General features: G+C 47.6%; 6 protein-coding genes across 7 annotated transcripts in view; 3 read left to right on the plus strand and 3 right to left on the minus strand.

The window, feature by feature from the left end:
- The window catches only part of LOC125948996 (eIF-2-alpha kinase activator GCN1), an 8,792-nt gene extending 8,349 nt beyond the window's left edge, over positions 1 to 443 (minus strand). The window contains exons 1-2 of the mRNA XM_049675633.1: positions 339 to 443; positions 120 to 222 (exon numbers count right to left, since the gene is read on the minus strand). Of these exons, the coding sequence (XP_049531590.1) occupies positions 120 to 222; positions 339 to 353 (118 nt within the window). The 5' untranslated portion in view covers positions 354 to 443. The remainder of the gene's footprint in view (positions 1 to 119; positions 223 to 338) is intronic.
- A 177-nt stretch (positions 444 to 620) lies between these two features.
- LOC125949045 (protein LST8 homolog) lies at positions 621 to 2,054 on the minus strand. Its single transcript, XM_049675733.1, has 2 exons — positions 1,825 to 2,054; positions 621 to 1,759 (listed from the first exon to the last, which is right to left on the minus strand). Exon 2 carries the CDS (start codon positions 1,666 to 1,668, stop codon positions 664 to 666), a length of 1,005 nt encoding a protein of 334 aa, XP_049531690.1. The 5' UTR covers positions 1,669 to 1,759; positions 1,825 to 2,054; the 3' UTR covers positions 621 to 663.
- Positions 2,055 to 2,181: 127 nt separating this feature from the next.
- Positions 2,182 to 4,590, plus strand: LOC125949024 (ciliary rootlet coiled-coil protein 2). The gene is made up of 2 exons (XM_049675701.1): positions 2,182 to 3,527; positions 3,602 to 4,590. The coding sequence occupies exons 1-2, from the start codon at positions 2,217 to 2,219 to the stop codon at positions 4,469 to 4,471; spliced, it is 2,181 nt and encodes a 726-aa protein (XP_049531658.1). The 5' UTR covers positions 2,182 to 2,216; the 3' UTR covers positions 4,472 to 4,590.
- Positions 4,591 to 4,603: 13 nt separating this feature from the next.
- On the minus strand, positions 4,604 to 6,110 carry LOC125949063 (AP-2 complex subunit sigma). The gene is made up of 2 exons (XM_049675751.1): positions 5,941 to 6,110; positions 4,604 to 5,822 (listed from the first exon to the last, which is right to left on the minus strand). The coding sequence occupies exons 1-2, from the start codon at positions 5,941 to 5,943 to the stop codon at positions 5,397 to 5,399; spliced, it is 429 nt and encodes a 142-aa protein (XP_049531708.1). The 5' UTR covers positions 5,944 to 6,110; the 3' UTR covers positions 4,604 to 5,396.
- A 137-nt stretch (positions 6,111 to 6,247) lies between these two features.
- LOC125949056 (isopentenyl-diphosphate Delta-isomerase 1) lies at positions 6,248 to 7,599 on the plus strand. The gene is made up of 3 exons (XM_049675744.1): positions 6,248 to 6,623; positions 6,857 to 7,003; positions 7,079 to 7,599. Exons 1-3 carry the CDS (start codon positions 6,363 to 6,365, stop codon positions 7,385 to 7,387), a joined length of 717 nt encoding a protein of 238 aa, XP_049531701.1. The 5' UTR covers positions 6,248 to 6,362; the 3' UTR covers positions 7,388 to 7,599.
- A 702-nt stretch (positions 7,600 to 8,301) lies between these two features.
- On the plus strand, positions 8,302 to 24,120 carry LOC125949042 (uncharacterized). 2 transcript variants are annotated; one of them, XM_049675730.1, is made up of 5 exons: positions 8,302 to 8,908; positions 17,656 to 17,744; positions 22,434 to 22,860; positions 22,947 to 23,122; positions 23,206 to 24,120. In XM_049675730.1, exons 3-5 carry the CDS (start codon positions 22,499 to 22,501, stop codon positions 23,847 to 23,849), a joined length of 1,182 nt encoding a protein of 393 aa, XP_049531687.1. In that variant the 5' UTR covers positions 8,302 to 8,908; positions 17,656 to 17,744; positions 22,434 to 22,498; the 3' UTR covers positions 23,850 to 24,120. The 2 variants fall into 2 exon arrangements, with proteins under 2 accessions (XP_049531687.1, XP_049531686.1); XM_049675729.1 differs by lacking the exon at positions 17,656 to 17,744.
- The last annotated feature ends 880 nt before the right edge of the window (positions 24,121 to 25,000 follow it).

The raw sequence follows: 25,000 nt of genomic DNA on the forward strand, positions 1-25,000 counted from the left end.
AACTGATGAAAACACGACTTTGAGGTTAGTTTTAGTGTCGTTCCAAGTGTCGTGACGTGACACTGGGAGCCGGTATCGCTGCGTGGTTCTGCTGGTGGCACTTCCACGGACTCGCTTACCTGGATTTGGTAGTACCGCGATCACGTTCTGAAACAGTTCCGCCCGTTCCTCCACGGGCACGTTTAACACTCGGTTCGGTAGATCTTTCAGGGCCTTAGCAAGCTGCAAAAAGTTACGAGGATGGTCGTCAGTTGAGCAACATGTTAGCTCGGATTTGGCCACATATTCTGCTTCGCGGTTAATGTCGCTGCTCGTTAACAAGAAAACACCGGTCTTACCTCTGCATCAGCCATCTTTTAGTGCGAATTTTGTTAATTTTTAGCCGTGCCTCTCGGAAAACCCTCCACACAAAACGAGCTGACAAGACAAGCGGTTTTCTTCTCTGCCCTCCTGACAGCGCTGATTTCGTGTACGTACACGAAGAATTCGACGCTGTGTGCGTTCAGGCTTCGCTTGTGTGCGTATGTCATTGGTGGATCCCACAAGCTAGCGTTGCTGCAAGGTTGTTGGAAATATGGTTTTACTCAAATATTTTAAGGAATCAACAAACTCTGTTTCCGTTTCTTCTCTAGGCGCGTTTATTTATTAATCCTGACATACATTTCAACCTCCTTTGCCGGGGTGACTCGTGGCAGCATCAGTCGGTGTTCCACCACCGCTGCCGGAAACATCGAGGAATGCCAGGGCGGTCACAGCCTTGGCGTGACCGCTGTACTCTCGCTCGACCGACTGATTGTCTATGCGCCATAATCGTGCCATGTGATCGGATGAGGCGGTAAAGATGTACTTGGAATCGTTGCTGAACGCAGCATCCCAGATCCAGCCCTTTTCAATACGCAGAACGGCTCTCGGTGTCCATCCTTCGGTGTTGTAGATTCGCGCCGTACCGTCACCGGAGCACGTTACCAACATGCTCGAATCGGGGCTGAATTTACAGCGTAGGGCATACCGTTCGTGTGCCTGTATCTTATGCTGCGGTTGCCAGCGGGTTAGTGTGGAAGCCGTTCCTAACGGTTCGTTCCAGCTGGATAGAGTCCATATGAAGCATCCTCCTCGATTCGTTACCGCTGCCATGAACGCACCGTTCGGACTCACGGCCACATCCTGCATCGAACACTCCACTTCCGGCATCAGGTGCTCGTGCTGGTCGGATTTCACGTCCCACAGATAGATACCACCACCATCGTGGGCCATCAGCAGCTCAACCTGGTTCGGTAACAGGCAAACCGCATTCACCGGACTCTGGCAATCGAAGATGCGTTTGCAGGAGGGATTCGCCGAGCTCATGTCCCAGATGCGCACCTTCCCGTCTTCACCGCCGGTAAACATCCATTTGCCCTCCTCCTCGAAGCCCACCTGGGTCACGTTCTTGGCGACACCCTCGAAATTCACGATCGGGTGGTTCGAGTGCATATCATACAGCCGGATGTGCTGATAACCGCCGGCGGCCAGGATATTGCGTTTGGGCGAGATCTCCAGCGAGTTCACCTGCGAGTCCGTGTGTTGCATCGTCCGCAGGCAGGTAGTCGTGTAGGGTTGCCATATCCGGATAGTGTGATCGTAGCCGCCGGTGGCAAGGATTGGCTCCACCAACATATCCGCGGCCATCGCGGTGAGGTAATCCGAATAGGTGCAATATTTTCAGTTCATTTGGTGACTGATCACCGTAGTCTTGGGTGCGGCCTTGCCGGGATAGTTACTGGAAGAGGAATTGCGATCGTTAATACATCAGATCCTTACAGAATCACAAACCATAAAACTTGCCGGTGCGATTTCCTTTCTAGACAGGATTTACAGGTTCTGGGTTCAGTGTTGTAGATCGCTTTTCGTGTGGCGATTTACCACGGTATCCCACTTTCCCGGACTACTTTTCCAACGATAACGACGGCAGGAGTAGCAAATAACTTGAAGATGTTCTTATTACGCACGAAAAAGGACAAACAGAAGAAATAGTCAGAAAAATACACAGTCTCGTCGTGTGTTTACTTCTGCTCGACTGCTCGAGTTCTCCTTCCAGTCCAGTCGAGCAGTCGAGCAGCGTTGTTTTGGTTGACGGTTTTTGTGTGCCGCCGTTTTATTTTGTGTTTTGTGAACTAGTTTAGTTTAGTTTAGCGTAGTAATTGTACAAAAAAGGAACCATTCACCGGCGGCATGTGATGAGTGAATCCGACGAGACGGACATTCTGCTGCTGATTCCGCCCGACTTCTTCAACTGCGAGTCACCGCCGCCGAAAGTACCGCGGACTGAGGCCACCAACTGTTCGCTTGATAGCGTCGATTACCTTTCCTATGCTTCGTTCATCGAAGGCAACAGCACGCTTCCGATGGCTGGCATAGAAAATTGTCCGATGGCGCAGTGCTCCGCCTCCGATCGTACCGAGCAGTACGTTGCCTCGACCCCGTTCAAACGCCACCATGGACTACATCGAGAAGCCCACAAAGAGCGATTCCTTCTCAACGAGATCGATCAGTTCCTGCAAGAGGGAGACACAAACAAATCGTACCAACGGCAGCCCCAGACACAGCAACAGCGGCATAACCATAATCAAAGCGGTATCCGAAGTCCCCACGACTCACTAGTGGATCTGAATGGCCTATCGCTGACCGATTACCCATCGCTCACGGCAAATGACTTCAATAATCTTGCGAAACCTCTGCCCTCGGGAGTTGGTCCGGTACCACAGAAACCCCCGCGAAACGTTCAGAGCTCGTGCGTGGCCAGGCCGTACAGCAATAACGCGAATCTACTTAACTTAAGCGATATTTGGCATACGAACGGTGCGCCGGATTACGGCAAGGTGCTACAGGAGGAACGGCTCCGGCGGCAGCACTGCGAGCGTAACATTCAATCCCTCCAGATTAAGCTTCTCGAGTACGAGGAGAAAATGTCTGTCGCCCTGTCCGTCGATAAGGAAAAGTTGGAGATTATCGGCAAGCTAGAGCAGGAAGTAAACCGTCTGACGAACCGTATCCGAGACATGGAAGGACAACACATCAAGACACACGAGAAGCTGATGGCGGAGAACGTGGAGGTGCGCAATAAGAACCTCATGCTGGAAAAAGAACTGGCCGATACGGTCAATTTGGCGCGGAAGCTTCAAGAGAAAAAGGATACGCTCGAACAGAAGGTGGACAATCTGGCCAGTGCTAATCGTGATGTGAACGAGGTTCACCGTAAGCAACAGGAGGATCTACAAATAAGACTCGCCAACAGTCGCGAAAGTGAACGGCAGCTAAAGGAGCAACTGAGTGGCCTTCGAAATGCGAACGAACAGTTAACAGTAGATCTGCAGAACGAAAAGAAAAAGCTGGCCGAATGTGCCGGTATACGGGAAGACCTCCGAACGATCAAAAGAAAACATGAGCTGCTGGCCAAGCAATACGCTGAAGCGACGCAAGAGAATGTTGGCTTACACGAGCAAACAAAGCACATGAAACAGCAAATAACTATCCACCAAGAGGAATCGGTATGTTCCGAGACGCTAGTCTCAAAACTGGCCACAGGTGTAATTTAAACGTTATCCTTTGTTTTTTGTTACAGAAAAATTTACTTAAAGAGCTGGAAATACAGCGTCTCTCGCTGAAAAAGTACTATCAATCCCAGCTAGAGGATGTCGTCACAGATAAGCTGAACGAATTCCAAAAGCAGCTCACCACCGTCGAACAGGAATTAAAAGCTGAAGCAGCGAAGAAGGAACGAGCATTGGCCGACCGTGCCAAGCGACAGATTGAACTGATCGACCAAAAGCGTGAACAGGAGGTGCAGTTGCTAACCGAGCGGTATAATGAGCAGGAATCATTATACCGTCTGCAGCTCGCTAACTCTGCGAAACGGATTCATGAGCTGGAGGATAAGCTTCGCAGCATCCAACAGCACCGTGCCGACATTGCTTCACAGCTGCACTTGATCATGGAAAATCAGTGGAAGCAGGCACTCGACGTATTGATGAGCCCTGGCCAGCACCCCGAGGACAATGGTTGTTCTAAGGCGTCGGATCAGGAATCAAAATCTCGGCATTTCCAACGGTTCACGTTGGAACAGCTCGATAAGGATCGACTCGATGGTGTGCGATCGCTAAAGCAAACGATATCGTCTGACACCGCCAATGATTTCCAAACTCCACAGCCAAACCAGCGCCAGGCATGCGAGACAAACGGCGAGGGACCGCCAATTTTTCCGAAGCACCTGCTACACAATTACATCGAGTTACTTCTAGAAAAATCACCCAACGATCTCAAACATCTCGAAGAAGTGCTTTCTAGCTGTCGAAAGCAATCAAAGAAGGAGTCGAATGGTTACAACGACGAACCGGCCAACGGAGACGGTCTCGGTAAATCGGCATCGGCCATGGCACTGAGTCAACTTGGTAAAAAATCGTGCTCAAAAAGTACAATAAGACCATGGAAATGATATGGAACTGATCGTGTGTTCTGACTAATGTTCAAGAGACTAGAATTAAGTTAATGCGTGCCTTTTAGCGTTTTCATCTATAATGATGTGATGAAAGTAGTAGTTAAATATACCCATTTTGATTTTAGTTTCATGCTGTTGCCTTTTATTCGATTTCTACGCAATACAGATCATTCAATAATATATTATTATATAGTTATATTACTATAATGCTTCCCTTACGTTCGTTAGGTTTAATATTTTCTCGTTTTTTCTTTTTCAATTAATTTAAACAATTTCATTTGGTGAGTTTCGTGCACGTTTCCCCTCTCGAATGACGGAGTTGATCCAGCTTTACCGTGAATCGTCTCATGCTTCATTCCTTTGCACCAGGGCTCGGTGGCTACTGGGATGTATGGAAACAGCTACGTTTTTACACGAACATTATTGTATTGCATGCTGTAATGGTTTAACGCTCCCTTCAAGGCAGCATCTCTCTACTCGTCGTGGTCTCACGCACGGGAGGGGATTGGTTCCGCGATCGTGATTGAGAAACATCGTAATCAGGCGTAAAGTATGAGTGATACCACGCCACCGATATGAGGCTTAGCTTGAAGAGGTAATGAACAAAACATCGCTTATCCTACTGACCAACGGAAAACTAACAGAGAAGTGGGAATACGGTGGCAGTTTGTTTGTTTCTTGAACTATGGCCTGTCCGTGTGGGACTACACACTTGCTACGCATTCCTGTCGAACAGAAAACTTCACAATCCCACAAGAACACCTCTGAATTTTGGAATGGTTCTCTTCACTGCGGATACCGTTTGTGCCTTCGTATGGTTTGCGGTGAGGGTGGAACAAACAAAACGATCCATGACGAGGAGAAGCAACGATAACCGGATAATATCTGTGGGCGATCTCGAAACAACGTCACCACGCCAGACTTATTCTAACGAGTTGAGCGTTAGCAACTGTTTGAGGACTTTCGTTTGAGATGTTTCGCGGATTTCTCCGGCCAAAAACATCTCGTCCACCACGGTGTACACCTTGTAGAAGTTAAACACCAGATCGAGCTCGCACACATTGTGGAAGTATTCGTTCAGCACCTCGACAAAGTTGTGGATCGCCTCCAGGTAGCACAGATTGTTGTCGTTCACGTCGACGCAAATGCAAAAGTAGAGACCCGCGTACCGGCGATACACGATCTTGAAGTTACGGAACTCCACGAAGTTCGTGTGTTTTGCATCTCGTACCGTGACCACGGCATGCACCTCCTCGATCAGTTTCTGCTTCTCATCGTCGTCGAAGTTCATATACCACTTGGCGAGTCGCGTCTTGCCAGCCCGGTTCTGTATTAGGATGAAGCGGATCTGAAAAAAGATAAGAGTTATCACAAAACTGCGCGAAATATGTGGGTGGAACAGAACAGGAAGTTTGTTATCGGCCTCATCCCACTGCTGATGATGGTTTTCGCTCCACTGCTCTTACCATCTTAAATGCAGTTTTAGGAAATCAAGGAGGATTCTCTAGATAGATGAGCCGGATTTCGGAAGAAGCAAGCACGGAATTACGATGATTCTGTACACGAAAACCCCCCAATTTTCACACAATTTTCCAAAACCTCAGCTCGGTCGTCATAAATATTTTGCTGCAGTGGCAGTGGGTGTTTTCGAAGAGATTTTGCTGCATAAGTGGTTTCGAAAAGATTTTTCTGCAAAGGCTTTGGCTATCTGGGTGAATATAAACACTCCATTCCCACAGGGCACTTGTCAACAAGTACGTTCCGTAAGGGTTTCGATTTGCTCGCGAAGGAATTTGTGTGAAACTGGGCGTTCAACTGGGTTTTTTTTGTTCAACGGCGCTTTTAGCGGAGCTCATTAACATCCCCAGTGCAGTGAACATATCGTAAGATGTTGGGTCAAATTTTGCTCGTCGCGAACAGGAGGTTTTCCTCGAAAGTGGTTCCAATGAGTGCGGCCAAGTTGCAGGAGCTAGCCATGAAGGAAACCTGCATCCTGGTAAACGATCGGGATGAGTCCGTTGGGAAGGCCTCGAAACGGGATTGCCATCTAGTGGATGCTGCGGGCAATATCCGGCTACATCGAGCATTCAGTGTGTTTCTGTTCAACAGCGCTGGGGATATGCTCCTTCAGCGGCGTTCCATCGACAAAGTACGTATAGATAGCGTGGCAAACTTTCTCCTTTAGATTTCTCGCAACTCCGAGCGGTAACTTTGTCATCCGGATACTCCGTCACACCAACATACGCATCTCTAAATCCTTACATCATACGCACTAGGCATGAATAATTCAAACGCTCCGGAAGCAGCTTATTCCTGATATAACGATTACTGACTGACCTCTACTGACTTGGACTCCGTTTTGAATATGTTTTACTTCCGAAGATAACCTTTCCCGATTGTTACACAAATGCCTGCTGCAGTCATCCCCTGTATGATATCGAAGGAGAACGGGAAGAAATGAACGCTCTTGGTATCCGTCGTGCCGCCCAACGGCGGTTAAACTACGAGCTAGGCATTCCCTTGGCCCAAGTAAGTAGAAAGTACACAGTGTGTGGTGACTGGCGATCCGTGCTGGTTTAATTTATTCTTTCTGTTTGCTTACAGGCACGTCCTGAGAATTTCCATTATCTCACCCGCATCCACTACGCTGATCGAGGCGATGGTACGTGGGGTGAACATGAGATCGACTACATTCTGTTCCTGCAGAAAGACGTCGATCTTAAACCGAACGATTCGGAGGTGAGCGAGGTGCGGTATGTTAGTCGGAAGCAGCTGGACACAACCATGACCACCCTCAACGCTCCACTAACGCCCTGGTTCCGGCTGATTCTGCAGCACCGGCTGCGCCTTTGGTGGGATAATCTGCACCAGTTGAAGAAGTACGAAAACCATGTAGAAATCGAACGATTTTAGCGATACGATACGTCAATATCGCATGCGCATTAAAGCGACACACTGGGCATTATGGGCCACTTTCAGCGTGGATCAAAGGCAATAATAATAAGATTTCAAATGATTTCTTGGTAGTTAGGGGAACTTCTTTTGTTACTAATATATGGCAGTAGTTACTAATATATTTTTCGAATATTATACAAGGACAATAAAGTGATGAATGTTGAATTGAAGTCGTTTCGTTGTTATCTTTCAACTAATTACGCGTATATTACGAGAATTCTATGCGGAATGGGTGAAAAAAAACTATTACAATTTGGGTAAACGAATCAAGGTTCTCACAAAGTATACTCAAATGGAATGCTAACTCTGATCTCAACGTTTTGCTAATTTCATTACTTCAGATTGAAAGAGAAGCAATTTTTATGTTCATCCATCTGGTTGTAGTCACGCAAGAATGTCTGGAATTGACTAATTTTGGAAGAATTTAAAAATTTACATATTGCCATCATGACTCAATTCTTTATTATCTGCAGTAAACAGAAAAAAATAAGGAGCCAGTAAAAGGGCTTTGATTAGAGCGTCAACAAGTCCAAGAAAAATTGATTAGTCACTTTGATTCGCTTCGGCTCGAACACAACTCATTAGTGCAACCGTTACGAAGCCCACGAAGCCCCACGCTACCATCTGGCTCTTGCTCAGCATAGGTCAACTTTATCCCCACCAGCGCCCCAGAGACTTACCGAGCACTACCAAGTGTCCGATACGGGCGAGTGCAGCATCCACGACGGCATCATGTTCTCGTCTCCCCGATTTGCCATACTTCGGCCATGTTTAAGACCCGAGTCCAACCGAAAGGGTTATGCGTGCGCAAGAAACCGTGAATCGACTCGGTTTCATGTTTATCGGGGGCCGGGTTTTAGTCGTTACACACAACTCGGGACTGACGCACACGACGCGGTCCACGTGATCGGGCTTCGGTGATCGTTTTGCGTGCAGTTGCGTTGCGTACGCGCCAACTGAAACTCGATCAACCTTGCACAAGGCGTGCGTTTGTGCTTTTTTATCTTGTTTTCATGCGAAGGTAAAGATACGATCGCGAGCATAATTAGTGAATGAAAACGGCGCGATCAGTGGACGCTGAGTCAGTGCGTTGCATTTCGCATGAGCCGTATGCTTATGTTATCGTGCGATTGTGGCCACTTTCGAGTGTGACTCAAGCAGAAGAGCAAACGGCCCTTAAAGTGAGAAGCTGTTCTTAAAAGGCTGCGTGTGTTCGAAAGTGATCGAGACTTACCAACTGAAGGTCCCTGTGTTCCCGAACAGCACGGAAACCGGTCCCAACAAGCATTGGTGCCAACAACACACCGGACCGTGAAGCTGCAACGACTGCTGCAGCGTGGAAGTGTAAGAAGCAGCAGAAACGACCGGCGACGACCGCCTCCAGATTGTGTGCTGTTGAAAGTTGCTGAAAAGGAAAGTTTGTCGGCCCCTTCAACCTCAAGGAACACTACCCTGAACCGCTTCCCGCTACGATACATCGTAAGTAGAACACACGCCGAGTTGGACGCCGTGCACAGAATGCCAAGAACGAACGTACGGGACTTGGCAACCGAAGAAAATCTAGCCGTGGTCCGGCTGCTCAAACTGTTTCACTTTTATACGCCTTGCTGTGGTCTTTGTGGTTTGCTCTTTTGGGGAAGCATAAGAACATACAGGTCCTACAACCGCTACACGATCCACCAAGGGCACCAAGGTTCCTTTGACGATCGATTACTATGATCAACGAGACGGTTGCTATGATCAACGTTGTATCGCTTTGCATTAATGGCATCGTGATCGGGGTGGGCGAATGATAATGGATGCTATTGGCCCCGTTTTCCCGTCGATGGCCTCGTGCCTGGTGCCATCGAAAAAAAAAATCGGTAGAAAGTGAGCGTTATCGCCCTCAGGGGGCGGCCGATGTTTGCTGAAACTTTTACTTTTGCTCAATCACCAGAGGCCATCGAATGACCAAATAACCTAAGATCAAAATATAGGTTGGGCGCTGCTTTCTTTGAGTGCAAAAGTCAACAAGCTACTAGCTAAAGATGGTGCAATGTTAGTAGACAGCTTTATAGACAAAATTTGGAAACTAGATGTTAGACAATGCAGTCCTACTTTTCGCACCTTCGTGAACAGTCCACATTCGACATAGAGACATCTTATGCGAGTTAACACTTTGGACGCAATATTTACCCATCCTCTGTGCTTTGGGGCGCTTTCCAATCGCTCTTCCCTCGTAAATGGGAACGGCAGTTAGTGGTTTGCACTATTTGCTATGCATGCTCCACGACCGACCGACGGTTATTGCAACGAAATTCATCGTAAACCGAATTAGATGCCATCTTGGCGACACACGCGTGTCACGTCATGTTTGCCTCGAAGGGAGCCACCACGAAAACACTGCGGGGCCATGGAGCTAGGCCAATCCTCTTCGTGACACCGCTTCGCTTTGCCAATCCTTCGTTGCATTTTGGGGGAGCGCCGATCGTTAAAAAGGGCTTCGTGGTTGGAATAAATGTAGTTCGCCCCCTCCCATTGCTCCAACGTGCACCGCGCACCATACGCTAGACACCCGGCGAGCCGAGTGGTAGCCTCGTTGTGGCATTTCACGTCCACAATTACCTATTGCTTGCACTGACTTTTTGCTACCGTCGGCGCACCTCGGCAAATCGTGGTCGTGGTGAACGGCTTTAAGCAGTTTAACCACTTATTGCAGGCCGCAGCAGCAGACTCTGGTCCTTCCTGTTGTGCTAGCTAGAGAGGCTAGAGAACCAGAGCACTCTGGTCGCGTGTGATAGACGCTGGAGCACAGCTGTCGAGGCGATGGCATAAAAAATACGAAACCCTCGTTTCAGAATGGGAGGTCGATTGCACAGCGACCATCTTGTTACAGAAGGTTTGTCAGCTTGGCAATGTTTCGTTGTCGCCGTCGTCGTTGGTTTAGAGCGATTTGGGGAGGGGAGCAGTCTTGTCGACGGTTTGTGGCTCCCCTTTTCGAAGGATTTGTTTCATCCTACGGCAGACCACTTGGCTAATGGGTGAATGGCTGCCAAACAGGTTTGTCTGTGTGGCTGGACGAGATTCGAATGCAACGGAAATCTACCATTTGGCTTCTTTTCAACAGCATCTGGCCAGCTCTACAACGAGCGTATTTAGTTTGAAGATACGTGAGCTCCAGAATGAATTTCATTCTATAGCAACTCCCATTTCAAGCTCGCACACAATGGTCCTTTTGATGTGAAGGCCATAGAGGCTAATGTTATGGTAATTTTTCCGAAGGGGGAAATGTGCGTGCAAAACGTAATTAAATTCTCTGCCCACACTGCATGTTCTTCTGCACTGCATGTTCTTCTACGAGCCACAGAAAGCCCTTACTGTGATGAACATTTTTTATGTGCTTTTCAAAAGGGGAACTTTTGGACACAACTTCAATTTTAAAGAAGAAAGTTAACCAAATCGAGTCTGTGATGGACCTTCGAAGCGGAGGTCATTGTACGTTCGGACGTTGTGATCTGTAAATGGCGAATCCCAAAATCATTAGCAACCCTCTCGGACCGCTCACCATTGCTCGGATGGATGCGTAGGTGAAAATCATGAAACACACCCGACGGGGCTCAGAACGGTAACGAAAGAGGGACAAACACAACAAAAAACAAATAACATTCATCACGAAATGGCGTTTATACGGTAACTGGTTTTCTCTCCGTTTCACAGAAACAAATATTTCGTCTTGACCGGGCACTGTCGTGGAAAATAAAAGGCCCGCGTTTTCGCGCATGTTAGTGTCTTTGGCGGCGGTGTATTGCCCTACATTACTAAACACGTGGGAGCATCGTACCGCAGCGCTGTCCACTGTTACGAAGAAAACATTCCAATATACTACCGGTTGGCGTTCGTGCCACTTCCGCCAACCGGAAAGCCGGTTCGGCGAGTGGCTTACAGTAACACAAATCTCTCGGCAAACAACCCCAGTGCACGGACTATAAACACACATCGGAGCGGTTTCTACGCAAAGAAGTTGACCATCTTTTCATGGCACAGTGGCCCACAAACAGTCACGCTATTGCCCGGCCAGTCCGGTTCATCCGGCGCCATTGCCATACTTTCCAAGATTTTCTCAAACGGTCAAACACGGTGCAATCACCGGGCTGGTCAAAACACTCTAATCCGCCACCGGCCGAGGTGCGATGATTTGTGGATGCACCAATGGATTTCAAGATGTTGTTTTTGAAGCCGCCTGATGAGCGGCTTTATTCCACCCCGCATGAATGTTTCCTTTAGATCGAAAGTGTTTCCCGAAGCAAGGCTACCAAGGCCAGGGAGTGCACTTTGGCTTGGGCCTCTGATTCGGTTCGAACGTTGGAGGTAAATTTCTATCGAGTGAAAGTATGCCATTGGCCGACAAATTGTGTCCTGTGCATCTACATATTATCATTTTATCTAGCAAGGGTGCCGCATAATAAAACCGCAGGTACTAGAAAGAGAGAGTGTTATTGAGTTTTCACCAACACTCATGTTGAAATGGGATGTCGTAGAGATTCCTATGGAACTATATGTCATGTTTTTTTTTTTCAATAAATAAATCTTTTTCGAGGAAATAGAACTACAACTCTTCTTCACTTTGCTCGATTCTTACGTTCTGCTCCTCATTTGACCAATTCGCGTTCGTCTTGATTGTGGGGGGTGATAATTACCAATCCATTCGTGAATCAATCGTGATCTTTCGATTTCATGACACCGCAAACGAACGAGCTCGGCCAGTTCTTCGCAATCTTAACTCGCTACGATTTCGTGCTCGGTTCGCTATGATGAAAGTGACCAGAGGATGGATCCAAAGATTGATGCTGACCTGATCCAGAGCACGATCGCGCATGATTAGCACAATCGAGCGGTACGAGGCCACGCACCAGGCAGCCAGACAGGCCTTTACGAATTGTGAGTGCAACCTTACAAAATCGTCAAACCAAAATCGTCCATACCGATGATCGGATGGAGGAGGACCCAAATTAGCCTCATGACTAAGTAATGACACTACATGTCCAAATCGAAAGACTCATTAAGCTACCATACCTACAAGCCGTATTGCTACAGATTGTTTTTCGACACTCGAGTTCAACGTGGAAATGCCGCTACGACTCCTTCCATCTGCGAGATGAATGTCTTTGCTGTTTGCTGCTGCTGTATTTATGAAATCCAGCTCATTGTTATTCAAATTTGGCCAACCACGCCGACGTGCCAAAAACTCCAGCTAATCTACAGCCTCTCGCGAAAAACTATTCTTCACGCTGCATGATTTCACTCATTATCATCTGAGGGAAGTGGAAGCATGTAGGTGCGACAGAGTAAAATGAAGACTTTTGCCAAACACATTGTGCCCTGCTTCACATCAGAACTTCTTTCTGTTGTTGCTGGAGAGATGTTGGGATAGTGGAAATCCGCATAAAGAGCCTCGGATTGAATGGCGCGGAATGTTGAGTGTTTCACTTGATGTTGATGATACTTAGCATATAATGAATAGAAAATTATGTTCTCCTCCTTTTTTTACACCTAAACTTATTGTGACTTTCGTATTCTACTTTTAAACTTTCTCTCCATCTCCAGGAGGTTTCTATAATACGAGTTAACTTATATACATGTTGGCTATCTTCAAAATGATTGAAGTACAGACTGAACCGCACCTACTCGATTGTAGCATATCCCATTGGCGTAGCAGCAGATGATTTCGTATTCCTAATGCACACTCCGCCACGATAGACTATCATTCTTCCGCATCGGTTACCTGCTAACGACCGGTAGCGAAGGTCGTCGCAGCTATGTGCACCCGCAATTCAAATTTACTTCCTCGGAAGTGTCACATTAATGGCGCTATCATCGGCGACGAGGTTAGAATATGTAACGGTATGCTCGTTTAGTTTCCAAATTGCGAGTCATGCGAGTGTTGAGTCCTCCATTATTACCCTCAGTACCGGCGTAGCCTTGCGAGGTAATTAGAAACCGGGGGATCTGTCCTGGATGCGATTCAGATAAAACAGAAGAATTACAAACTACAAGAGATGCTTCACCGAATTAGTGCTGCAAGCCGGCCGAACGACGAGACTGATCGCGATGACCTTTGTTATGGTTGATTTAGTCTCAATAAGCAATATGAGTGTGTTTCCTCCCGCAGCTGCGTTCACATCCCACATGAACATGCGATCATGCAGCATGAAATGAAAGACCAAATGTACCGCGAACCTTGAAGGCTACATCTCCGTCCACAAAAAAAAACTCACAACATGATGATGGTTGACTATTTTGACAAAAGAAAACTTAAGGGCTTAGGTCGCATACACTACACATACTGCATTTAATAGCGAATCAAGAGCCGGCTCGAAAGCTTTAACCGTTTAACGCCAGCCTCACGATCCATTCATGAGAACTGGTGTCTTCCGTTTCCCATACGCACAGCAGTGCCTTTCAAACGGGGCTAGAGATTTCATTTCAAATCATCTTACACGATGAGCTCTTGGTTATGCTCTTATGCGTGGGGTCGTTGCGATGCCATACCATGAGAGCCATCGCCACCGACGTTTTATGAAGTGTCGTCTCCTCGGGAAGCAAGCATTTTGAAGCATTTTTCGGGGAAAGTTGACCATTTTGGGAAAGGAAGTTTTAATTTTGTAGTTACATAAATTAAGCCCATGCCAGTGTTCTTCTCGGTAGCGATGTTGCAATTCATATCATCGCTTTCTTTCGAAAGCACGCGGTCTCTCTCGGAGGCTCCCATGCGGTCCGGTAAAACTGCAGCGGATGTTGGTGGTCAAAAGGAAAAGGCTTTCTTTTGCGACAACCTTGTGCTATGGTGGTGGTGGACGGATATGATCAGCTGAGTCGTCGCGAACGTCGCGACACCATAACGCGAAAGGCCGTACAATAATCGTTTCATGTCAGGCGACTTTCCACTTGGTCATTTTGAACCGAGTGAATGCGCCCCTTCGCGACTCTCCTTCTTACCCTCGTGAACCTGTCATCTGACGAGAGCCATCGTGTGCCTCGTCCGGGCGACGAGGGCGGTGATAATAAATTCAAATTTCTCCTCGATCCGTTACGAGATCGGGCGGCGCTGTTTAGGTTATGCTGGCTGTCAATCGATCCCTCGGCTCTGCCGCTCCCAACGGATTCGTTGATTATTCCGTCTCGAGCGCCGCTTGCCGCCGATCAAAGAAGCGCTTTGATATGGAGTGTTGTGGAGTAGTTTCGCGATACCGCCTGGGGCCGGTGTGAAACGATGCTATTGCTTTGCACCCGCAGTGTTGAGAAATGCGTGTGTAGCATACACATACATCCGTGTCTGCTAGTGGCCGCGTGTATTTAGTTGAACGATCTCTCCCGCCCCGATCGTTTATCACTGATCGAGGGTTCGCTTCGCATGAGATGTGTTTTTGAGCCTGCCAAAGTAGATGCAAGGTCGCAACTATTTTGGATCTTATATCGTGTCGAGAAAAATGTCATGCGAAGGTGAAACTTGAGTTTTTGACGGAGTTTCAGGAAGTTCGTGCCTTTGAGGCAAATCCAACGGTTGTTGTTGTTGTGTAATATGCTGCATATTTTTGTTTGTCGCATGGTTTTATTCATTTCGGAAACTGAGTAAAACTTGTTTTCTTTCACTTTTGGAGCTTCTTATCCGATCAAATCTGAGATCACTGTGCTAGAGGTAGGATGCTGTTATGGAATCGGCAACAGATCGGGACCGTTCCGAATTATCATCAGTTAATCGTTATAATAGCTGAACAACTTTAATGAACATAAACTATGGCCTTTCGATTTCTTGTACGTCTTAATATGGAGTAGCCCTCCAATGTTCATAAATAAGTTGAGAACAGACGACTCGGCATCGGCATAGAGTATCGCGCACGTGTACTGCATCAGTTCAATGCAAATGCATTCTCAGCCAACTCAGATCATCTCACAATAGATCCCACCGCCATATTAGCAACTATGGAAACCTGTTGATTGACTCATCCCTTTCGTACAACAACAAAATATAGTTTTCAACGTCATACCGATAAATCAAATGTTACTTATTACTATTGCGCTCAAGCCCCAATCACGCAATGAATCCGGTTCTTTGTTTGAGTGGACGAGGAAGAAAAAAACTTTCCAAGCGCATTAGTCAAGAAGAAAATATGTAAAGCCACGCTTTGTTACCATTCCTTCTGCCAGTTAACAGCAACAATCAGTTGATGAAAAGACCACATCCGTTCGATGTTCGAAGTAAGCGTTTCTGCAGCGGCCAACATACCTGGCCGGTGCCAGCGTTCAACTTGCTTCAACCGCAGTATCCGGGAATTAGGGAAAGGAAACCACAGTTTCTCACCGACGTGGAACAGTCTCTTCCCGCTGCACTCGTCTGTCGTCGCTGCACACGGATTTCGGTCGACAGCCTTTACCACCTTTTTCTCAACATTTTCCCTTTTTAAAAGCGCCGGTGCGTTGTGCGAGTGAATGCGGGTATTATGGTCGATCGGAACGTAGATTTCTGTGTTTTTGTTATTATTTTTTTTTCTTTTCTAAATCATTACGACGCCATTGTTTCTTGTTGTGCATCGGCATCGGATTGCGTTTTGCGAAGATGCTACCCTGTGGCAAAGTGGAACCAACTGATCAGATCGTTGATTTCCCGCTTCATCCAGCCTAGCAGACGTTCTTATGCACGCCGCCATTGAATTGTATTCGAATAGGCAACAATTGCCACGGATTCCAAAGTGCTTCCCCCTAAAGAGGCCCACTTTGGAAGACGAGTTAAAGTGCATTGTGCCGTTTTCTTTGCGTCCGTGATGCCTCCAGCTTCATCGCTGCTCCACTCCCCCGACACATCTCTGATCTGGCAGCTTCTTCACGAGGCGTAAATGAGTCCGATGACAAGTGGCGAAGCAAAACTTTCTTTCCCAGCACACGCGCCACGAGTTCAATGCAATCATTAGCCCAACCCGGGGGGGGGCTCAGCGATTACTGATGAGAAACGGGCAATGAGCAAGGTGATGTGCACCCTGGAGCACATTGTAAAGCGCATCGGCAACACCAAGTGCACCTACTCCACGTAATAGGTTGGTGACGATGGTTCCGATTCGAACGGAGCTCAGCTCACTTCCAACGGTAATGTACCAGAGCATTGTCTGGCGTTACGCTGCGGTAGTGAAAGGAGTCTAATATCTGGCCAGTGATCATACTAAGTGGCCGTCTGGAGCAGCAATGTGTGCTGTTGGTAATGATACCGGAAGGCGGTGCGTTGTTGATATAATTACACAGCGCACACACGCATATAATGCTCACTCCATATCGGCAATGCTAGCCGGGAATGTGGTGCAATGTTTAGCAGCTGCTATGGTATTGGAATTGACATTCTGCTGCTGAATGACACCAAGGTGACAATGTTAACCTGATTTCTGATCGGGTTCACCAACCAAGTTGTCATATTAGTTTATATTTCTCAAAGGCCGTAATAGAGTAAAACGATGTCCCAATCTTTAAAACACTCCTTTAACTGAAACAATAACATAGTCAACAAAAGGAAATAATTTTTTTGGTAAAAGCTCCTGGTACGCAATTGCTCCCGAAGACCTTGAAAACAAAAGACTCTAAGCGACGAACCTCCGTTTCGGTGAACTATTCGCGGAAACAATGACCATCCAGAAGTCACTGTCATTACTTCCATTAGCCAAATCCCTGCTCCAAAGTGCAGAGGACCGGTTTGAACATCAGACATCACTAATTTATTCTTATTCAACGGAAATATGCCCGGCGGTGTGAACACTAATCCACATCGCAACATGTCTACCAAGCCTGTTTCATACGAATGATTCATACAAGAAGTTCGTGTCGGAAGTAGAACGTATTCTCGGTCCGCTTTGATTTGATTTTATTTTTCAGAAAACAATTTAGTCATCACAGTTGGGCCAAAGCGACGTTCACGCTCACTACGGGGGAGCCATTTTTTCAATGACAACGTTCGGCTGGATGGTCGAATCGTTGATGACAAAGCAATAGGCCTCGGCTCCTGCCCTCACTTTTTCTGATTCCCTTTGCTTAAGGTCATTCATGATACAATCGTATACAATGTTCTCCGCCATAGCTGGACCACACCTTGTACGGAACGAGCTGCGATCGAGCAACGAACTCTACGTGTTGCGATCACCAGCGTCTCAAGTTGTCTCGAAGGCAGGCTCATGTGGTATTTTACATCTCGTTTGTTTCACTTGTTCCAGTTCACTCGAGACCAGCTCGAGCTCTAGAGACTCTCGCCGTAAGAAGTTGCTTCCTGCGCACGGAACACGCGGAAACGGAAGACTCAATCGTAAGTTATGTTCAATAAGTCGGTGGCTGCTGTCGGATTGTATTAAAAGAAATTCATAAAAATTAAACCACATGGCGCACATATGCCGGTCAATCGGTGACAGCGACGGCTGGTGGATGAAAGTTTACGCAACCCATCCGGTAATGCTGCTGGTGAATGTTGTGCGCGTAGCTGAACCGTGCTAGCGTCAATCAATCAACGGTGGCGGCCAGCACGTTTGAACTGCTGGCACCACGAACCCCCTGGTAACCTCAGCACCAAATTGGTATTATACATTCCACTTGGGTGTCCTCTGCCGCCGCCATGCCGTCCAACACTGAAACACTGGCCATCGGTGCCCATTTACAATAGTTCAAAATCATACAATCATCGCCATTGCATAATCGTGCGTGCAGCAGCAGCAACAGCAACAACGTGCAAGGTGTGTACGGGCGATTGTGGTGATTGAAATGAAACAAGCACTACTCGAAGCTCGCCAAGAAATGAGGCCATACATCATTGTTAATTGATAATGCAGTGCTACGCGCCAATCGATCGAGTTGACACGCTGTCCTGCTTTGTTTGTCGAACTTATCTGTCCGAACAATCGGGAATTTGACCAATGTTTTTGCTTGCCAAAGCTGAGTACGCGTTTAGTTTAGTTCATTACTTTATGAACTAGCTGACCCATTTGTCTCAATATGTCTCAAGTGGAGCTTCGAGCGATCACACTTCAAATATAACTTATCTCGTACGATCACGTGAACGATGCTTATCGGTCTGCCCCTCGGTCTACGGCCACCAAACGATGCTCAATGAAAGGCATACCTATCGCCAAGCAGATGAACGTTTGGTGCGCACCCGGTCTTAGCTTTCCTTCTCGTTGGAAAAGCAGCAATCGAAACAGTGAGCCTCGCGAATTGATCGCACCACACAACCGATCTCTCGCGTATCGCTTTCCAGCGCTTGGACTGTCGAAACAATTCCAAGCAGCTGATAGGCATCTATGAGCCTCTGTCTAGCCACTTCACCTGCATCTTCACGTGGAACACGATGAGAAACCGCGATCGTGAGACTTTACGTTGATTGATCCTCATCCTCGAGCAGTTTTGCAGTTCAACGCGAATCTTGACACGGAAAATGGCGAACAAAAGCAGAAGGCGAAGATCTTCAGATTTGGAGACGGTCGCTGTATTTCGATTGGCCTAAGTGGTAGTCGAAGCTGTTGGTTTCCTCTCCGCATTCCCCTCCACGCAAAACCAAACAGATTTTATGGTCGTTTTTTTATTTTATTTATCGCCCTGCAGTTGCACGCCACTCCGATTAATCAGCCATGCGTAATAAAAAGTGGCGCGCGGTTCACGGTGTGATGGATCGGACTTTTCTCCGGCCATTTCACGGTCGACCGATTAAATTAAGTTCAATTTTCTCGCCGTCGACCACCAAACTAAACAAACTTTTAGCCACCGCCATTCGATGAGTGTGTATGTGTGTGCAACAGCTGGTGCAGTACCGCAATTATCCAACAAATTATTAAAATTAACTCTGGATGAACGAATTCTATCATTGTTATAGTTTTCCGCACGCAAATTATACGTTTTACCGTGCTGTACGTCTATCGTTTCACAAAAGAGAGGTCGAAATCTGAAGGGTCTGCCATCCCCGGCCAAAGCCAATCACGAACTGTGCCACGGTTCGATCGAGGAGATTCTGTCGAAAACGGAGAATAATCAACGAGCGATTCATCACGACAGCACACCGTCGTCGTCGGCACACAATGCGCATCAAGCGCAATGCTTGGCGCAGAATTAAGACACATCCTCCCATTCGGTGCCGTGTCAATATATTTAGAATGGCTCTATATAATTCCAAATTCATACCATCACCTCTCCTTTCTAAATCAGTAATTCCGCAAAGCGAGCAATGACGCTGTGAGAAATCACGATTTTACTGACACTAATCACCACCTTTCTAGACACTTCTTCACGCCTATAGCTTCATCTACGTCTAGATGCGTACCGAAGGGGATGACGAATGTGACGACCGATGATCACGCGCGCTAGGATAATGGTTACGCTTCGGTTCTGTTCTTTTTGCCTCAATCTAGACCACCTACCCCAAGACGAATCGAGGGCCGGGAAGCTACTTCCCCATTCTAGCGGTTCTATCCAGCGCACCATATGCCACCCCAACTCTTAAACCATCTCAAACAGTTCGCCGCGCGGTGCATGGAACAATGGCCGATAAATGTATGCCGGATCGGAAACGACTATTTGTCAGCAGCTTGGAAAGGGTCACTTTTGCATACACGTCTGCCATGGTCATGACGTGAGAAGGTGTTCGCAAAACTCCCACCCACGAGTCCACGTTGGACACTGTCCAGCGCTTTCAATGACACCCGAAGTGGTTTGTGGCGGTGTACCGATGACGTTCGTGTGGTGCTGCAGCGGATGTAACGCATCGTACCGGGACGTTGGATGCAATTGGTTGTGGTCAGTTAGATTTACCCTTGCCGTGGGGAACGGTCGTGTCGAACACTGGTGGTTAGTTGCATGCTACCTCGTTTCGTTGGTGGCCAACCATGGTGGTTGTCGTGAGAAACGGGTCAGCTTTTAAGGGTGCTGCTGCTGCTAGTGGCGACCACGACTAGAGTTCGATGCAGTCAGCATGTTTTGGGTGATTGGAGAGGTTGTAAACATTTATCTTTTTGGGGTTATGGAGCCTTGTGAGAAAGGCGCCACCACGTTTCGTATTTGACATTCATTGTGGGAACTGAAGAATGAAGGGGGCTTATGGATAATGCCACCGGGTATTATGTCAACCACCACTTGGTTGCCTTGAAAGGTTCTAGTAGCATCGATAGTGTAAAGAAGGCTGATGTCTATAAAAAGACTTATCTTTTCAAAACGTTTTCAGCTGAGATATCCTTAATGGAAGATACAGATACTCAGTAATAAAACAGGCGACAGTTTGAAGAATATGTTAATTTATCACGCAGAATTCCAGCAAAACACATGCACACTCGTCCAGAAGAATCATCTATTGTATGTATTGTATTACTAACTAACCCATAGGTGACTACGTCTTATTGGTAACTAAGGTAGTGTTGTCCATAGCTACCATAGCCTATTAACAGAATGGAATCTCAGAATAACATTTTTTTTGTTCCGTTCTTACAACATAAAAAACGGACTCATATTGAAATAGTTGGTCTGTTTTATCTAAGCACTTTTTAAAGAGTCCAGTGTCGGGGCTTTTTAAAGATAAAAAAAAGAAAATTAAGACTGAAGAAGATAAAAATATTCTGGGTTATGTAATGCTGCGCTCTCAAAATAGTTATGAAAAATAGAAATATGAATTCTGCTTTATCAGGTCCAAACACGCTTCATACACGCGACATACAGAAAGAATAGAAGAGAGAGGTTTTACGACATAAAAAACCTCATCCAACATGATTGAATAATGTGTTATTTTCCCAAAAACAATGACACACTAGACCGTCAGCCTGGTGGCTCGTTAATGTGACTATCGTAACCCAACGGCGGGCATACACACATACGCGGGTGCTGAACAATGATCAGATCGTTTTCTGCTTAAAATGCGCATCGTTCCATGTTCGCGTTACGTTACTCGCGCGATCATGCTGTGGCTTGTCTCGATAACGCGACAAGTGGCATCAAACGTAACGTGTTGTGCCACCTGCTGATCTCGTTAATCAGTGTGCGACTTACGCGTAGTGATTAGACAGCTCATGACAGATGACATATGATGATGCTCCCTTCTTTTAAGTATGTACTGTGCCACACTGGTCACTATGGTCAATAGTCAGCCGGTAGCTTCACTTTCCTTGGATTGAGCCGATCAAAAAATTGTTCGAAAACATTTTCACCGTTCCCCTAAAGAGAAAACCGGTAGCGAGCGAACCACTTTTCCGGAAGAGAGTAACTCAGTAGCCGGCGTGCGGGGGTTCCGACAAAAACACCCTCTAGCGCCCACCCTGGTATGGTTTTCGGAAGGAGCGCAGGCGCGTACGTTGTCGGACGCATATTACTACCGACATTCCTATTGTTCTGCCGATGCACCGCAGCGTACAATTCAGCTCGGTACGGTCGGGAAGTGGACTGCATCGTGACGCATACATGCCGGGCCTGTATGCGCACCGATACATGCTTTACGCATGCTTGCTGTTTACGGGGACCGCGGGCGTACGGCACCGCAGGCACGCGGAAGATGCACTTTTTGTTTCGGTTTTTTTCCTTTCGCCCACCGCCCGACGCCCACAGTGATGCTACCGATTGCGGGGTAGATTTATTGAGCGAACCATTATCAAATTGTTTCCCCTGCGAGGGGAGCGCCGAAAGGGTGGGAAAGGGGAAGGGTTGGCCGCTTATGTGTTTTTATGGCGGAGTGGCAGGTGCTTTGGAGGGGTGACGGATCGGTGGCAGGATAATGGCGGGAGGGTGAACGGACACACCTCGGCCTTCAACATTGGAAGGCCGCGTTTCTGGGAACTTCATTTGCAATCGAAGGTGCAGCGCGATAGGTTCGTCCGCGATAGGTTCCCTGTTAGTGTTAGTGCGGTTCCAGAGCAGCCTCACCAGGCCAGCGCCAGGACCAAGGGCCAGGGGAATCGTTAGTTTCCACCTTCAGCTAAAGCTCATTCGATCGGTTTCCCGTGTAGCTAATAGTGTCCTTCATTCCTCGTTGCAGTGTGCAGTCATCGGCGCTCCGATTCGAAGTAGACGCCAAAAAAACACCCGCCAGCGTTGCACAGAATGATCAATCGACGAAAAGTGTTGTTCCCGGTGGTGCTGCTGCCCCTTCTGCTGATTGCGATCTCGCTGGAACCGTGCGATGGACACGGACGTCTGATTGAGCCACCGAGCCGAGCCTCGGCGTGGCGGTACGGATTCTCGACGCCACCGAACTACAACGATCACGAGCTGTACTGTGGTGGCTTCAATCGGCAGTGGCAAAAGAATGAAGGCAAGTGTGGCGAGTGCGGTGATCCGTTCGATGTACCACTGCCACGTCCTCACGAATTCGGCGGTAAATGGGGTCAGGGTGTAGTGGTGCGTCGGTATAAACCCGGTTCTACGATTACCGTTCGCGTTGAGCTCACCGCCAGTCATATGGGGTAAGTGGAAGAACTTTTTGGCGGACCTAGGAACAGAACCAGTTCCCTGTACTCATGTATCGATTCGTACCTCCTTTCGCTTCCAGCTACTTCGAGTTCCGTATCTGTGACAGTGTGCAGGCGAAGCAGGACTGTTTGGATAAGCATCTGATGCGCATCAGCAGCGGCACACCGAGCATCCCGCACCCGAACGATCTAAAGACACGCTTCTATCCGCGCAACGGTAGCCGGATTTACGATATGAAGGTGGAGCTTCCTTCCGGTAAGTGGCATCAAACTGCTGGGACGGTTCGGACCCGGAAACTGCAACTAATCGACTGACGATCTTTGTCCCCGAATGCATAGATCTGAACTGCCACAACTGTGTCATCCAGTGGAAGTACATCGCCGGCAACAACTGGGGCATCTGCCCGGATGGTAACGGTGCAGTCGGTTGTGGTCCGCAGGAAGAGTTCCGGGCCTGTGCCGATGTATCGGTTGGTGAAACGGATGGACCGACACGGACGCCACTGCGCCCTGGACAGAAACCGACCCCGACACGTGCCCCGACCGATGGTACCAGCAAACCGTCCTCGCCCGACGGTACCGACGAGGCGATCGAAGAGCCACCGAAGGGTGTCCCGTACATGGGACCCCTGGTGGCTCTTCTGTCGCTTTTTCTGGTCCTATGTGGATTTGCTGCGCTATATATTTACCACTATCATGGGAGCCGGATAAAGGCGCTGATGCGCTGGAATCGCGAAAAGTCACAGAAGATCATCCAGGTGGAACCGCCAGCATCGGTGGCATCGTCGGCGGGCATCGGCGATCGGTCAAGCGATATCGAATCGGCGACCATTGGCGGTGGAGCGCCTGTGCCACCACCTCGCACGAAGCGCATATCTCAGCATCTGCGCGATATCGACGCCCAGGAATCGAGCATACTGTCCGGCAGTGCGAAGCGCCAATCCACGAAGGATGTCAACGCCAGACCAGGTGGTAGTGATTGAGGGACCGCAAGTGGTGTGCTGTAACCCGTGAGGGGGGGTTTTTTCTTTTATTTATTTGTACCGCAAGCCGCACACCCACAGGCAAGCCAGTGCAATGGGGTATATGTCTTGCAAACATTTTGTGAAAAACTAGGATGTTCCGTAGCACGTGACCTTAGATCGTAGGCCACCACTGCCAGTAGATAGGATCGGGGTCGTAGAAGACTCAGCAGTTTTCTTGCTGCCTTCGGACGACGAATTGAGCCGTATTGTCAATAAAGAAACAAAACATTAGCCAATGTTTAGTATTGTTTAGTGAACTGATCTGAACTACAAACGAGAAAAAACAACTCAATTGATATTGATATTGTTCCGAATCCATTATTTAAGAACGAATAGTAGAAGTTGTCGGTGAACTATCTAAGCATCTAGACCCGCATGTGATCCAGAGGGCGCAACACATCTTTACAGACTGCCATTCTCATAGCTTTGAGCCCGCGAAAACACAAATGCTCTGCAAATCTCAACAGTTTCATGTTCGGGATGGTATTAATATTGATGGGCAATGTATATGTGAGCTATGATCCCTCTGCACTTTCTCCACCATTATCTGTCTTCATTTCAGAAGACACCCTTGGGCAAAACACAGTGCTTTGTACAACACTACAACCAACAGGACACGTGCTCTGTTGATAAGAAGCGGGAACTGCCAGATTCTCTTCCCGTTCCAACTATCGTGGCAGACCAAGGCCATTGCATTGGACTAATGTGTGATTACATTGTAGTAGAAGTTGGATATAAACACTGAAGTGCTCCATGCTCTTTGACACTGGCACGTGCATGTCGGTGCGTCATCGTGACGCGTCCAATGTTGGCTGTTGGTTCATGCCTGAAAAATGCTTCGAATATATAGTGCCGATGCGCGAATAGACTTTGACCAGCTATGGAGTATAAAATGATTTTACCATAACGGACGTAAGCCTGTAATTCGCAGCATTGCTAGTTGAATGATGATAGCCATATTTTGTTCTGTGAATATTTGAAAATACTGTTCAGTCATACATTACAAATAGACGCATGGTTACTAGTGTCGAACGTCAGCTTGCTTTTCTAAAAAGACTCATCCACTCAATATGACGTTTAATGTAGAGAATGGAGTAAAAATAGTATCT

Source organism: Anopheles darlingi, chromosome 2, assembly GCF_943734745.1.
Source record: "Anopheles darlingi chromosome 2, idAnoDarlMG_H_01, whole genome shotgun sequence".
Taxonomy (NCBI): Eukaryota; Metazoa; Arthropoda; class Insecta; order Diptera; family Culicidae; genus Anopheles; species Anopheles darlingi.